This window comes from Macrosteles quadrilineatus, unplaced genomic scaffold (assembly GCF_028750875.1).
Source record: "Macrosteles quadrilineatus isolate MER2022 unplaced genomic scaffold, UCM_ALF_1.0 Scaffold_6__1_contigs__length_79288215, whole genome shotgun sequence".
NCBI lineage: Eukaryota > Metazoa > Arthropoda > Insecta > Hemiptera > Cicadellidae > Macrosteles > Macrosteles quadrilineatus.
In genome coordinates, this window is record NW_026542599.1 from 58,518,873 (window position 1) to 58,534,119 (window position 15,247).

General features: G+C 36.4%; 1 protein-coding gene across 1 annotated transcript; it reads right to left on the reverse strand.

Moving 5' to 3' along the window:
• Window positions 1–220: 220 nt before the first annotated feature.
• Window positions 221–8,691, reverse strand: LOC128997548 (intermembrane lipid transfer protein Vps13). The gene has a single exon (XM_054423188.1). The coding sequence runs from the start codon at window positions 8,689–8,691 to the stop codon at window positions 304–306; it is 8,388 nt and encodes a 2,795-aa protein (XP_054279163.1). The 3' UTR covers window positions 221–303.
• Window positions 8,692–15,247: the final 6,556 nt, after the last annotated feature.

Genomic DNA, 15,247 nt, shown 5'->3' on the forward strand with positions numbered 1-15,247 from the left:
GATGAAAATCATGCAGGTCCTAACCCTAACATTGTAAATGACAAATCTTTTGTGATCAAAGGAAGCATGCCTTCAGCTGAGTAAGATTTACCATTCAACCTAGACATGTTTGTTGTTGTTAGGTTTCTTAACTATGATTTTGGGGATGGATTGAAAAACTCACTTTTAATTAGATTGGTATAACATTTATTAAAACAAAGTATATTTCAAATTCGTGACGTCTAGGTATAATATTTAAATGCATAATTAATACTGTTGTGATATTAAATGAGTCATTAAGAAGGCAGTTTTTTAGTCAGACATTCATGATTTCTTAGAAAGACTTTTCTCTTTCCTCTGAATAATTAAGCTGGTAATCTTTTCCATTAAAATTATTCTTTGTTCTTCACTTTCAACAATAATGACTTCGATGTTAACCGGAGGATGGAAGCGTCTTCTCCTCACTTCACCAATATGGATTTGTATTCCTTTGGGATGTATGACTGGAGGTTGTGTAATCTCTTCCCATGTAAATGTGAAGACCACTGCATTCCTGGTAAAATCATTGCTGTTAAGAAGTATTAATCTCTTGTCAGTCAATAGCAGAGTGCAGCGATTTTTTGTAGTCCCAACGTTAGCGTGGTACAGATAAATATCAGATGAATAGTATTTACCTTTCCCCAAGTCCTTCAACAACTTGTTACCATCAGCTTCCAGCTTGCAGTATGGTCTCACGATGTTGTCAGAGTGTATATATCGTGGGCTCCTCAATCGTTTTACTTCTTCTTCTATCCCAGCTCCCCTTATTGCAGCATTCAAGGAGCCACTTAAAAGGTCCATGGCACCAGATATTGGTCTAGTGACTAAACCCACCATTCCTGTGGCCAATCCCTTAAAGAAACCCCCAACTCCTTCCTCCCTAGCTCCCGATATGGGCTTGGAAACAACTCCGCCAACTCCATCCACAACTCCCATTACAAAGTTTTTACCACTCTTGGCCAAGTCTTCTTTGGTTGTTGAAGGATAGTTCATAGCTTCACGACGATTTCTTTGATAATCTTCATCAAACGTGAGAGCCGCTACGCCTTTACCAATTGCCCCAGTTATTCTTGATGCAGTCCTGGCTGCTCCTCCCACTGTGTTACCAAATAGACTTCTCACGCCAATCACCAGTCCTTCAGCAAACTCTTCTGGACCTTGTATTGCTCCCTGAATTGGCTCGTAGAACAAATTGTGCACTCCTTCCTTGATTCCAAACACAAGCCCGAAGGGATTCCCGAGACAGTCGAGTCCCAACACTAAAACGTGAATTTGTTTGATCAGCTGTCCTCGATAATGCATATACAAATCTGATTGCAGCTGCTTATGGCTTAGAAATACACAATTCCGCTCAAAAAATGATAAACGAAGCACAACATCATGGATGTCCGTAAGAGTAACACCTAGACTCTGTAAGAGCAAATTGAGCCCTAGAGGTGTCTGTGATTGAGTTTGAACACCTCCTTGACACAGTGAAAAACTGAAATGGATTTTAAGAGGAGAAAAGTGTAGATAGTCAAAAAAGTTTTTTTGATCTTTAAAAGACAGAAGCTCAATGTGTGAAATCAATGCTGAATCTACAAATGAGAGGTCTTCTTGAAAATATTTAGCCTCATTATAGTTGGCCACACCTCCCTCAAACATTTTAATTAAGGCATTGATAAATCCTACATCAACCTTGACGTGACATTCTTGGACAAGAACCTTAAAATACTTGTACTGCTGAACCGCGCTGTGCTGGTTCACTCGCCAAACTATTGATACTTCTGCAAATGGTTTCCTCATTTCATTGAGTTTGACAGTCTTGCGAGGTGAAAAAGGTGCAAATACTACTGGAAAGACACAATCATAATTTTGATAATCTATCTGCAATTTGTCGACTTTTGAATGCAGTTGCCACTGGTGTTGCGATCTTTTCAGCCTAACCCACAGACCGTAGGTGTATACACGTTTTAACTCTTTCCGATTCGGCTTTTGCATCTCCATTGCTGTAAAGTCAACTATATAGTCATCAACTTGGACAGTGTTACTTAAATTATTATCAAAGGACAACTCTTGCATGTACAAAGCCCAAGCTGTCTCAATCAGAGAACTTGTGTGTTCAGAGATTGGTTTAAATTTTCTGCCTCCAGGTTTCTTAGCCTCCCACTTTGGACCTGAGCTTGTAATACTGAGATACAGAACTTCTTGGTGAGAAATGTTATCAACTAGGGACAGACCGATCCCATGGAAACAAAAAAGAAGTTCCCTGTCAAATACTTCCATCTCACTAACTAACTCTATATCCCTGGCTATTTTTGCATTTTCAGTAAACAACAATACTCTCTGCATTCCATCAAGAAATGACAGCCAATATATCTTGACCTGCGGATTCACATCAAAATCTCCAATTTCATCTCTTCTAAGATTAGTGGAATTCTTCCCACCCCAAGTCAAAAGATGTTGCTCTGTCATCGTTGACCAATTAAAGAGTAGTTTGTGGCTGGCAGGTAGAACTAGGTTTCTAGATCGGATATCTTTTTCCTCCAAAGGTATATAATGTGACGAGTGGTTAATAATAAGCGCTGGAGCCATACCGAGTTTATAGTTAGCAAATGTGATATGGACTGCTCCCTCCATTACTTGAACGTCTACATTTATACCACCATGTTTATTGTTTATTGTTAGAAGGTGGGTACCTGTTTGGTTGTAAGGGAAAGGTAAAGTTGTTTCAGAAAAGTCTGCAATTTTTACCACTAACCCAGAAGTTTTGCTCTCTTTACTCTTAGGCCAAAAGGCTGACACATTACCTGGCTCCACACTGACCCAAGGGTGTGTAGGTCTTGAAACTTCTTGGATATTAATCGTAAAATCACAGCGGTTCAAAAGCACATGATAAGGGGTGAAGGTAACTAGTTTGGTAAGTGAATTATGTGTCAGCTTTATGTTGACTCCAATCTGGTGGAACATATCATCCGATTTGCTAGTCAAACATCCTGAACTTCCTGCCACATCCAGAGGAAACATGTCCGACCATTCACCATTTTCCACCATTACAGAAGCTTTTTTCTTGCCCCAGAATTCATTAACGGGAAATGAAAACATAATTGGACCTTTGTAGTGAGGAGGGTGATAGGAAACACTGCTCGTGTCGTCAGAATGTTCTGAAAAATTTAATGTTGCCTTCCTTTGCCAAATACGCTGAGATGTATTTGGTTTCCAATATGCAAGCCTCAATCCTGTTTTATTTATCATCCAATATGGGCAGTATAGAGTAAACCCTAATGAGGCATTCTCGTTAATACAAAGTACTCCTAGGTCTAAGTTTAACTGGTATTTGGTGTCACTAGATTGGAACGTCCAAACATCCAGCTCAGGTGGGTTGGCTGCAATCTCATGTTTACAAGACCAATCCTTGTCCAGATAACCTGATATTCTAATAACAATAGTTGAAACTCCCGGCTCGGCTGTATGTGCCTGCTCTTTTTCACCTGAAGGCACGCGTTTTTCCATTATAAGACTCTGAGTGCAGATGAATATTTCAATTGGTAGGAAGTTTTTGATGACCAAAGTAGGTCGTAGCTGAATGTTGTAACAATTAGAGCCTGATGTATGACGACCAGACTGTTCATAAAATATTTGCTCTGATCTTCCCTCAGCCCAAAAAAGAAATGGTACTTTATCCTTGATATTCTGAGAACTGCACTGAATTAATTTGGTCTGTGCTACAGGTTTCTGCACATCTTTCCACACAAAAGACGTGCTAGATATGGCAAATCCTTTGACACTAAAAAATAGCTCACTAGTAGCTGTCGAAATGGCTCGCAGAGGAAGGTTCAGGTATTCGTTTGGTTCAATTGTTCCTGAAGGTTCCAATTCCACGTTTGTATTTGTCATGAAGTGAACATGTACAGGAATATCTAAATAATTCTGAATCTGAATGGTACCTCTTAGAAATATAAAAGTTACCCTATCCCGAACTTGAACATCAGAGACTAAGCCCCATTTAACATTTCTTGCACTTCGGTGATTAAGACAGAAATAATGCTTGCCTGTCTTAACTACAGATAGCTCCAATTCATATTGCATGACTGGAACTATTATTTTAAGATAATTTTCTTTTGTAAGACGAGACCCACTCAGTTTTTCTTCAAGCTGGTCATAAGTTTCTTCTTCGACAAAACACAAGTTTAACTTAGCTTTTGGCTCCAAAACAATTGTATGGACCTCTTCTTTATGTCCTTCTGGGAGGTACATCTTAAACCTTGTTCCAGTAAGAACTACAGTGATAGATAAACCAAGATCATTCTGTATCTCATATGGCGCTGATTCTGACATAATCTTTATATCTGGTGTTGGAATTGCATTGTTGAAGGACCCAACAATATCCTCTAAAACATCTAAACCAGTCTTAGTGACAGTTACTTCCATTATTTCCTTAGAAGCCATTGTAATCATCATCCGTGGTTTTGCTTTTAAAACACTATTGATGCTTTCAACAATGTCTGTATTACTTCCGATACTTTTGAACTCGTTTGTTTCAACCTGTACGCTCATCTGCCAAGGAATGTGTTTAGTCGGTTTTATGGTGCTTGTTGATTCAATAGGCTCTATCAGCGGCTCCCAAACTTCTTGTTGACTATTGTAGTAGGACACTTCCAGCAAAACTATGCTATCTAATGAAATCTTAGAACTCCAATTGTGAATGAGAATGTTTAAATTTGACTTCAGTAGCAACAAAGATTTCGTCTTGGAACCTAGGCCAGTTTCTAAAGTTACCATCAAAGTAGGCACAGCCACATTGCACACTTCATCCAGCGTAGGTTGTGTCTTTTCCATATTGACCATACCGGCACCTTCTTCTGTCATTTTACCTCTTAGAAACCAATGTTCTGAAACATCTAATTTCTGCATTTTCCAGATACTGGTTTGGTCTACATTCTCGTCCAGTTTTAAATCAGCATCTTGTTTGTCTTGTGCCATTGCAGCCAACACTCTGTTCAGAATCCCTATTGCACCAGGAGAAACTACAAGTCGAATGCTAGAAATATTAACATCCACATGAAGACCTAGGCCTTGAGGGTTGGAACCCACAAAAGTTAGTGTTACTTTCTTAAGTATCTTAGCCTTGAACTTTTCTCTTCTTTCAGGATCAAACCAGCAAGAGTACAACTGAAGGTCATTCAAGGATCCACTAATAATCATATCACTTCCGGTCATTCGAGCTTGAAAAAATGTTTCAACATTCATTACTATAGCATTTGTATCAACATCGTCCATGTTCTCCACTAGTATAATATCTGGTTGCTTCAAGATCAGCGACACAGAAATTGTATTATTCTCAGGTTGTGTTATAGTAGATACTGTTACACCTTTATTTCCTTGCGGACATTTTGTGTGTATTACTGTAGGAGATTGTGATGTGTACTCAACATTACCAGTAAAAAACTCAACAACTTCCATCAGGTGTTGCATGTTTAGAATTAGTGTGTAACTGTAAAGGCGGACATCGAAAAACAAGTTGTTACCTTTCCACCTTAGTATGATGTCAACTAAAGATCCTTGGTTGTTATCATCAGTTTTTCGCTGCATGTATCTGGTTATCTTGCCAGTCTGTGAACTTCGAGTATCATCCAAAACACAGTCTGACAGCTGCAAACTGAAATCCAAAGTTCCATCAGACAAAATTGAACCTTGTAATAAACATTCACCCAGAGTAAATCTTGCCAACCCATCCCCCTTTTCAATGGCCTTTTTTGATTTTTCTTTTGTGTTTCCTTTGATTAAATCTATGACTATACATTCTAGAGTAAATATAAGTGTTATTTTAGTTTTACCAATGTCTTTTAACTTATCTTTTGCCTCTGATCTATATTCCTTAGTTACTCCAGCTATATCCCTTTGAATGGCTACTAAGTTATGGATTGGGTTTAATCCTATAAAAACAGCAGAGCTACGGATGGATGAACATTGACTGTTTCTGATGGTTGAAGGGGGATATTCTCCAAGGTTCTGAAACAGTATGGACATAACCATCACATAATCTTCCTGAGTCAGTTTTGCGTAGATTGTTTCTAGCCGCCCATTTATATCTATGTTAATGGCATCGTTGAACCAGTCACATGAGACGTTTCGCTTGGCTGTAAACCAAAAGCTGATTGGATCAATAATATGCCATTCCACTGCTACTTCCATTTCCTCATTCAGTTTTACCCTGGAAACTTTAATATCATAAAGCCCCAACTTCAAGGTGTCAATGACTTTAGGAGGTTCCTCAAAATCATTTGTGACATGATGGTCTAAGAAAGTATTGCAAATTGTCAGCGTACCAAAGTCCAGAAAAATTGCATCATAACTCATTATAGTAGCTGGCACTAGTATGATGGGTGCTTTGAGTTTTATATCTAACATCACCCTAAAAGAAGGATTATAAACTTGTTGAATGTTGGCTTTAGCTAATTCAGCTGCAGCCAATGAAACATCTCTGATGGTTTCTTTAGGAACATTGAATTCATTAATAAAGTCTAGCAGGCACATCACCAAATAGTTGACGAATATAACACGGCTGCGAGCAACTTTACTTTTGACAATCATATTGATACCGTCTGTTTCTTGGACTAATTCACTGTCTAGCATAGTCAAGTGAAATTTTAAAGCATCCTCATCACCTAAAATACTCAGCACCTTAGTAAAATTTGTTTCTCTACTTAGGTCAATGAACTCAAAGTTACTGAGAGTGGCATCGACTTTAACAAAAGACTTGTTTACAATTGTATCAGATTTACCCCCTATGATTATCATCTTTCCGATTTGTCGGAATTTACTTTCCATGATAATAACAATCTCGCCAAAGTTAGCTTTTATTTTAAGGTCAATAATTGCATCCACAACTGGGTTTAAACTTTTAAAATCCCTGATACTGCGTTTTGCTAGGGGGATGTTGGGTGGGTTTTGACACATATTGTTCGTTTGGGATGTTTGTCTAATTTTCTTTCTATCAGTCCCTAAACCTACCGACTGGTTTGATTCAATTGATCTCTGCCTTTTGATCACCTCAATCATACAGTCTTGCACAGCACTAATCCACTGAACAGCATCAAGGAGGGCTTCTGGGTAAAGTAAGACGCATATACTAGAGAAATTGATTTCCAGTAGCTGTTTTATAGAGCCATGATTGCGATGAAATTCAGGATTTTGCTCCTTGGCTGTGGAGAAAGAAACTACTAAAAGATAATCTTGGATCCCATCTGACAATGGAGTTTCGATTATACACAAATTTTGTCCATTGTAATCCTGAGTAAGACTGAGACCACCAAGTCGAACTTTTACATTAAGATCGCTCGTCATTTGTGCCATCTCTGTTTCCAGTAAAAGTACCTTAAACTCTCCCAACAAAATATCCCTTCCCTCTGAACTTTTCAACACTGTCAACGACACCTCATTAAGGAGGAAACTTGCCTCAAGTTCTGTAAACTGTACGGCATCATCCTTTGATACTGGAGACAATTTCTTAATTTCGTGAATATGGGTGGTTTTATCACTTGATTTTAAAAGAGAAGGGTGAGAGGTGTATATGTTAATTTCTTGATCTTCTTCTTCCTTCTTTAGCTCTGGCAGAGGTATACTCAACAACAAAGATACTAAGCTTAGTAATCTAGTTTCGGCAAAGGTAATTGATATGGTTGGAAGTTCAGCATGTATCTTAAACTTAGGCAGCCTATGATCTTCAAGAAAAAGACTTACACCTATGTTAACCTTAAGGCTTATGGGCCTGACAAAAGATTGGTCTGGTATTACTACTTCTAGTTGTGAAGGCATAGGGCGCCTTGTTATTTCATAATCACCAGGTAAGATTATCTTAACCTGACAATCTTTCAGTTTAATTTCATACCTATCGTAGCTGCAATCCAAAATTTCTTTAATCATATCGGCCTCAGTAATGCCCCGTCTAAACATGTTCTCCATGCTCAACTCATTTTCAGGGCGTGCCTTGGATTTGATGGTAATCTGTTCTAGCTGAACCACTACTTGAGACTGGTTGTTGCCGGTAAATCGCCCTCCATGTGGAACTACTCCATGGAATCCCATAAGTTTAACTTCAATATCCAATCTTGTGTGCTTTTGAATAGCATATTGCAAACCGAGGGCTGATTTTTGCTTAACTTCAGCAAACTTTAGATTAGCTGCCGTTTGTAGCCGGGCAATGACGGAATTACGCTCTACGGTAAATATATCAAATACCCTGTTGATCGTTAAGGCGTCGTAGGTGATGTGTAATGGCAATGATGCGATGTGAATCCTCTGGTCACATGATCTATCTAAAGGATTAATTTCGAAAGAAACACTAAACATGGTGTCATGCCGACCTACGCATCTGTCCATAAAAGTCCTGCTTATTCTACTCTGGACCAACTCCGGCTTGATATTCTCCTGCTTCAATCCTGAGATCACAATGTTTTCCATTTTTACCGTCACCTTAAGGGCTTGTGCAGCTGGTCTTTGCTGCAGTCTGGCAATTACATTTGAGATTATCCCAAGGAGCACCTGAGAATCCTCATCCTTGACCTCAACCTCAAGGCATCCCATAAAGAAGTTAAAGTCCATAGCAACAAATTCAACAGGAGTTTCATCAGGCGCGGCATTCTCTTGATATCCTATGGCTCTAAAGAGTTTTTCTTTCTCTGCTGGAGTCATTACTTTGTTTAACTGTTGGATCAAACTACTTTGAACAGAACTGTCATCTTTTGGACTACTGACCCACCAATTTGAAAACCACCCTTGGGGCTTTTGGATTTGTCCTCGTAATGACTTGGTCCGCTGTACCTCATTTTTGACTTTTTGTCGTAGTAAAAGTAGGTTAAAAACATCAAGACTTTTCTCACAATGCTCACATTTTTCTAAAACTTCTGCCGGAGGTTTGGAAAGGAAAATCTTCTGTTGGTAGGCTTTGGAGTATTCTTTGCATAACTGATGGTGATTTTGTAACTTAACCCATTTCCAGTTACGTCTACGTCTCCGAATTTCATCTAATGTACAACTGTATATGTATTTCCACCAAAGCTTAGCATTGTCCTTGTAAGATGCGACGTTTGGATGGTATTTGCGGTATTGGGCGGCTCTTGACATCCGATCTAATGAGTCCAGGAGCAAAATCATGTCCTGGTATTGTAACTTGCTGATTCTCACTTTCAGAACTGGTAGTTCAAGATGACACAAGACTTTAGGAATAGTAAAATACACACTGTCAGGGCTAGGATTTATTTGCAGTTTCAAACTGGCATTTAAAGGTCCTACAATATATTGAAAGTTACTTACAATAGACCCAATAGGAGCAACTTTACTTTTGAATTGGTTGTAAAGGTCACTTTTAGAAAGACCAAAAAAGGATTCTTTTGGACGGGAGTTCCAATAAATAGAAAATCCTTCTATTTTTAGAATCTTATAAACCATGGAACTAAGATCCTGGCTAATGCTACTTTGCCATGAGGAGTTTGTTGTTGTGATTTGTAGGTTATGTAAGGTTACACCAAAAGCAAAAGGTTTTCCATCAGTATTTACTCGATCCTCATACCGAATATGAATATCTTTGATCGATATTTCAATATTCCGTACAATTTGTGTAGCCAATTTTTCTGCCAGAGTATTATCAGATTTTAGTGCATCGGTATTTTTTTCTGTTTTTGAGGCTTCTTCCACTTCTTTTAATTTAGCCATTTTGGCATCTTGCTTCCACCTTTTTTCTTTTTCAGGATTGTATTCAATTTCCTTGTTTGGCACTACCAGCAGATAAAGATCTTCAACTGATGCTTCAACTGGAGCATTGTACAGATTTTTCCAAGGAATCTTCAAACTTAACTTTCCTAGAAAGCCTATCATGGTTTTCACAGGCAGTTTTAAGTCATCTAAAGCACTTTGCTTTAGATAAAGATCTTTCAGAACAACATTCCCACCCCAAATTCCAATTTTCAATTGGGATCTATCTAAATTGTCCACATACTCTCCAAGATATTTGTTCAGGAGGTCTGCTACTAGGGATTCAAAAACCATTTTTTTTATCGAATAGCTATTTATAACAAACTATTCATAACTTTGTCATTACTTTCAAGTTCTATAGATTTTTAACTACATAATACACTTTGCACTATCAGCAGATAAGCAAACAGGAAAATAATGTTTTGCTTAACTGCTACTATTCACAAGCTTTATGATTGACACTGGGCAGAACAAATTAAATGACAAATATCAAATAAGTAAAATGACATAAACAAACCATTACTCTTCACGAACATAAATAACTATCCTGCCATATAGAAATTCCAACAAAAGTTATTATTTAAGGTATACACATCCATATTGTCAAAACAATTTACATTTTGAAGCTTCATATCAAATCAGCTGATCGTGATTTTCATTAAAGTTATTACAAAGTTTGCAGTATATTAGCAAGAGTTGACAGTAGGTTATCAGCTATCAGTCGTTGGTTTAAGTTGTTGACAAGAATTACTATTTTTGATATATTATTAAGTACTAGTGTACATGTTGCTCGAAATCGAGCAATTGCAAATAAGTTATTTAAAAACAAACAACTTAACTTAATAACTATAACAAATAACTAATAACCATACACCAAATACCAAACGTACAAATAACAAATAACATAAATACAAATAACATAAATACAACAAAAACACATAACATAAATAACATAAATACAAATAACGTAATAACTTATTTAAGAACAAATATAAGTCATAAATTCAGATGAGTTTAAAAGAGTCAACTCAAAGATTACGTAACTAATGATAATACTCACAACATACTTAACAGTTCAATATAATCAACATTTCTTGTAAATATTTTATCATTTCCAAAGGCTGATCTGGCTTTTAGTGTATTGTAGAAATGTTTCCCACTTATAGCCGCAATAGGTTGTCCATGTTGGTCTTTGTCAATGATAATGTAGTCTGCATGGTACCTATCACTCATTGTCACCAGTAGGTTTGCAAATTTCAGTCTTTATTTCATAAACTACCTGATTTTCTGCATAACCTCTCTGTCATAATTTTACAATTGACATATGTTCTTCTCACTTTTAATTTCTGACAACAGCTGGAGTTTCATAACAATGTTTGTTTCCCATGTTAATCTTATGGAGGAATACAAAACTTTAAAGGGCCCCAGGGTCTCACTCTCTAATTATTTCCCTAAAAAGAGAGTTTCCTGCACAACTTCACGTTACGCTCTTTCCAATGACACCAAAAACATGTCAATCGGTTCAGTAGTTTTGGAGGAGTAATTGTCACAAAAAACCTGCTTGCGTATTAAATAAGTACGAGAGGTCGTCCAGTGGTCGAAACTCGACCAAAAATATGTAATGTACTCACTTAACTATTTTCACCCCACACTGTAAATAAAACATGTGATTGGAGTTTCCTCCATTTGTTTTGATTTTCTGTTTATATTTCGTTGTTATTTCGTAACCAGCATAGCAACGCATAAGATCCATGTTAATTTTTTACAACTTTTAAACTTATTTTTTGTGCTTATCTTTGAGCCTATTAAAATTTATAAAGGGATTCTGCACACCTACAGGAAAATAGCTTTCTAACGGTATGCGTAGATTTTCCCTACGATGCACACGAGCTGAGAAAAAAGGTTTTAAAGAAACATGCTTGCCTATTAATAAATAGATAGATAGATAGATTTTAAAATTAACAGCTGTTTTATTGAAAAGTAATATCCACATGACCAAAATGTAAACAAATCTGTGGAAGGATCTTTAAAGGCTTCTGGGGCAGAGCCCTAAATGAATTTATTTGTTTTTTCTTTTGATAACTCATCTACAGACCAAGACCTTTTGTTGGAAACCTCTACCAAGTTTCTACGCCCAGCTGTTCTCTTAAATTAGTGGAGACAAAGTTTCCAATTAAATATTTAGATTCCCCCGTGTTAATCTTATGGGAGAAAACCCAATTTTGATGGAAGATCCTGCCCAAACTAATGAAGATATAAAAAAACGAAAAACATTGACACTTTAATCATCTAAATCGGTCTAAAAATGAGGGAGGAGTTCTGTTCACAAAAATCGGCTTAGCGTATTATATATATAGATGATTCCTGTAAATATGAAAATATTTGCTTTATGGTTATCAATAACCTGTCTAGGGAGCTGAATGGCTATAGAGGTTGACTTCAAATCTGGAGGTCCCTGTTTCAATTCCAAGCAGTATCGTAACTCGACCCTGATGCCACTTGTCACTGGGCTATCATTCAATGTTGTATCCAGCAAAAAGTCCTTGTTAGATACAGTAGTAACAAGACCAGGGCTTAAAGTTTTCCCTTACAATATACGTAAAAAATGGCACTAGCGTGGATAAAAAGTGCTATAAAAGTTTTCCACACTGTGCATAGAATATTTTGAAGAGTTGACATTAAGGATAGGGTTCTTTTTACAAATTACCTAAAATTCTCTGCAACCATCATGAAATGATAATGAAAAATATTATGGGTATCCGAGTGGTACTCACTTTATAGTTGCTGGTTTGGTCTTGAAAAGGATTCTTACCAGTAGCCTAGTATGAGTTAGTTGCTGTTTGAGATTCATTTAGCAATTGAGTTTTTTCCCTTTGGTTTGGTATTTACTCCTCCAAGCAAACTTTTTTCTAGTCACCTTAAGCTTAAAGCATTATAAAATCCATTGGTATATGGAAGGATTTGAACCTAAACCTCTTAGAAGGAACCCAACACTCTAGCTCAGTGGTTCCCAACAGGTGGTCCACAAAACAAAGGTAGTCTGAGAGAGTCTTGGAGGTCCACAGTGGACTTGAAGGTGACAAATATACTTATTGAATCAAACTATTTTGAAAATTAAGAAAAATAATTTATCACAATAAAATTCAATAGGTACAAATTATGATTAGTTGAAATAAGTTTTTCAAATAAGTCTCGCACCATTGCCACAAAATGACAAACGGTGTAACTGTATTTGTATCAAACTGTAAGTAAACTGTCTGAAAAGGTTTGTAAAATTGTCAAAATAACTCTGGAATGAGAAAACTTTATATTTAAATTTAACTAGTGTACCTGTTGCTCAAATTCGAGCAATTGCGAAGCATTAGGCGTTATTTTCAAACGAATAACAGTCATAACTTCCGATGACTTTATAAGAGTTGATTCAAAGATTATGAAAATACTCACGATGTACACGACAGTTAGATATAATCAAAAGAGTTGATGTTTGTAAATATCTTATGTTTTTTCAAAAGCTGATCTTGTTTTTTAGTGTTTTCTACAAATGATTCCTACTCATATCCGCATCAGGTCGTCTATAATAACGATTATAAATGAAAAAAAAAGAAAAAACAAACATTATTTCTATTTCTTCAACTTGGTTATGTTCTATGACTTTCCTATGTTTCCATTGTTTGCAAATCGGCTCTTTCAATGATTGCTCAAGAAATGTAGCACAGAGTTAATTCAGTTTTATTTGTAGTATATCAAATTGTCCAGGCTGTCTCACTTTTTCCATTGTAATAACTACACCCACCCAAGTATCGTCTACAGATGCAATACGCCAAAGAATATCGTCTATGTGCAACTAAGAAGTGGTAAAAAGAGCAGAAACCAAGCCATAAAATAGATATTAAGTTAACTCCATAAGAAATAATTTTAACAGTTACCTGTGATATTAGGATTTTCCACTGATTTGGTAATAGAACGTTACATTGCAAAACATGACATGATGCAGAAGAAAATCGATTTTAAAATCAGAAAAAGTCATTGCAAATACTTTATTTTGACAAATTCAGCAAATCGCAATTTAAATATTAACAGCTGTTCATTAAAAAGTAGTGTAAAATTACGCATATAGTCGTAATGTAAACAAATCTGAAGAGGGAACTTTAAATGCCTCTGGGGCAGAGCCCCAAGGGAATTTACCTCGTTTCTCTTTTGACGGTTCATCTACAGACCAAGACCTTTCTTTAGAGACCCCTACCAAGTTTCTACGCCCAGCCGTTCTCTGAAATTAGCAGTGACAAAAACCCGTTTTTCTCCCATAAGAATAACATGGGATGGGAATTTATAGGCCACTGGGGCAGAGCCCCAAGGGAATTTCCCACGTTTCTCTTTTGATGGCTCATCTACAGACCAAGCCCTTTCTTTAGACACATCTACCGAGTTTCTACACCCAGCCGTTCTCTCAAAATAGCTATGACAAAGAAAAACAGTTTCAAATTAATATATAGATTATAAAAATGTAAATTTGCTCAGTAAAAAAAAAAAATAAAAATTACATTTCTATCAAAGTATTCTTTTTATTGCCTTTTAATATTAAAACAATTGTCTTGGTAAAAGGTGGTTTGCAATAAAAAACTTCACTAAACACTGAACTTTACTGTCAGAAGTAAGCCGCGGACTCCAGCGATTTGGGAACCCCTGCTCTAGTTAACCTCAAGATTGGTAGAGCCCTGAACCACCGAATATGGCAACAGGTCATCGACGTTTTAAACAGTACCAGTATCCAAAATTTAATAAAGTTGTGTTAGATGGTAAAGCGGTTCAAACTGTTCCCTTGAAAATAAAAATTGTTATTGGCTTCAAAATACACTAATAAAAGCACAACAGTTTGTACAAATGAAAGTAAAATATACACAAAGCTAAGGCGATTTTACATGAGTAAAACTCCTTAGCACAAGAATGATACTTTGATCATCAAATGTATCAGAACTTCAAGCATAAAACTTTGAGGGAAATCCTTCAAAGACCTGAGAAATATTTCAAAGAAGTATGATCAAAAGCTTGAATGATCCAATTACACCAAAGACTGTTACTATAATGGTACTAGTTAATTATCCTTCAAGCAGTAATATCAGCTGCTGCTAATCTTCCTAAATGTCTCCAGACTGACATGGTGTCTTACTTAAGCTAGCTCATACAGCTATTTATTGCCATTTCAACAAATTATCTTAGTTCGCAAGAACAACTAACGGTTAATTTATTATACATTATGCTAATGATATATCAAATCAAATAAACTTTTATTCAACACATACATGAATGCGTCATTAATTGATGAAATGAATGCTGTTATTTTAATTTGTTTCTCATAGTAAAACTAAAATAAATAAGACTATTTACTGCATTTCATTATACACAATATTGCACATTGCATCATTTACACAATTTTAGTTATTAGTTATTACCATTAGTTATATTACATTGTTTTTAAGTTATTTTTTATAAGTTCTTC

What these genes read in the sequence shown, in the direction of transcription:
- LOC128997548 (XM_054423188.1), bottom strand. Translation starts at nt 8,691, where the DNA reads ATGACTCCAGCAGAGAAAGAAAAACTCTTTAGAGCCATAGGATATCAA.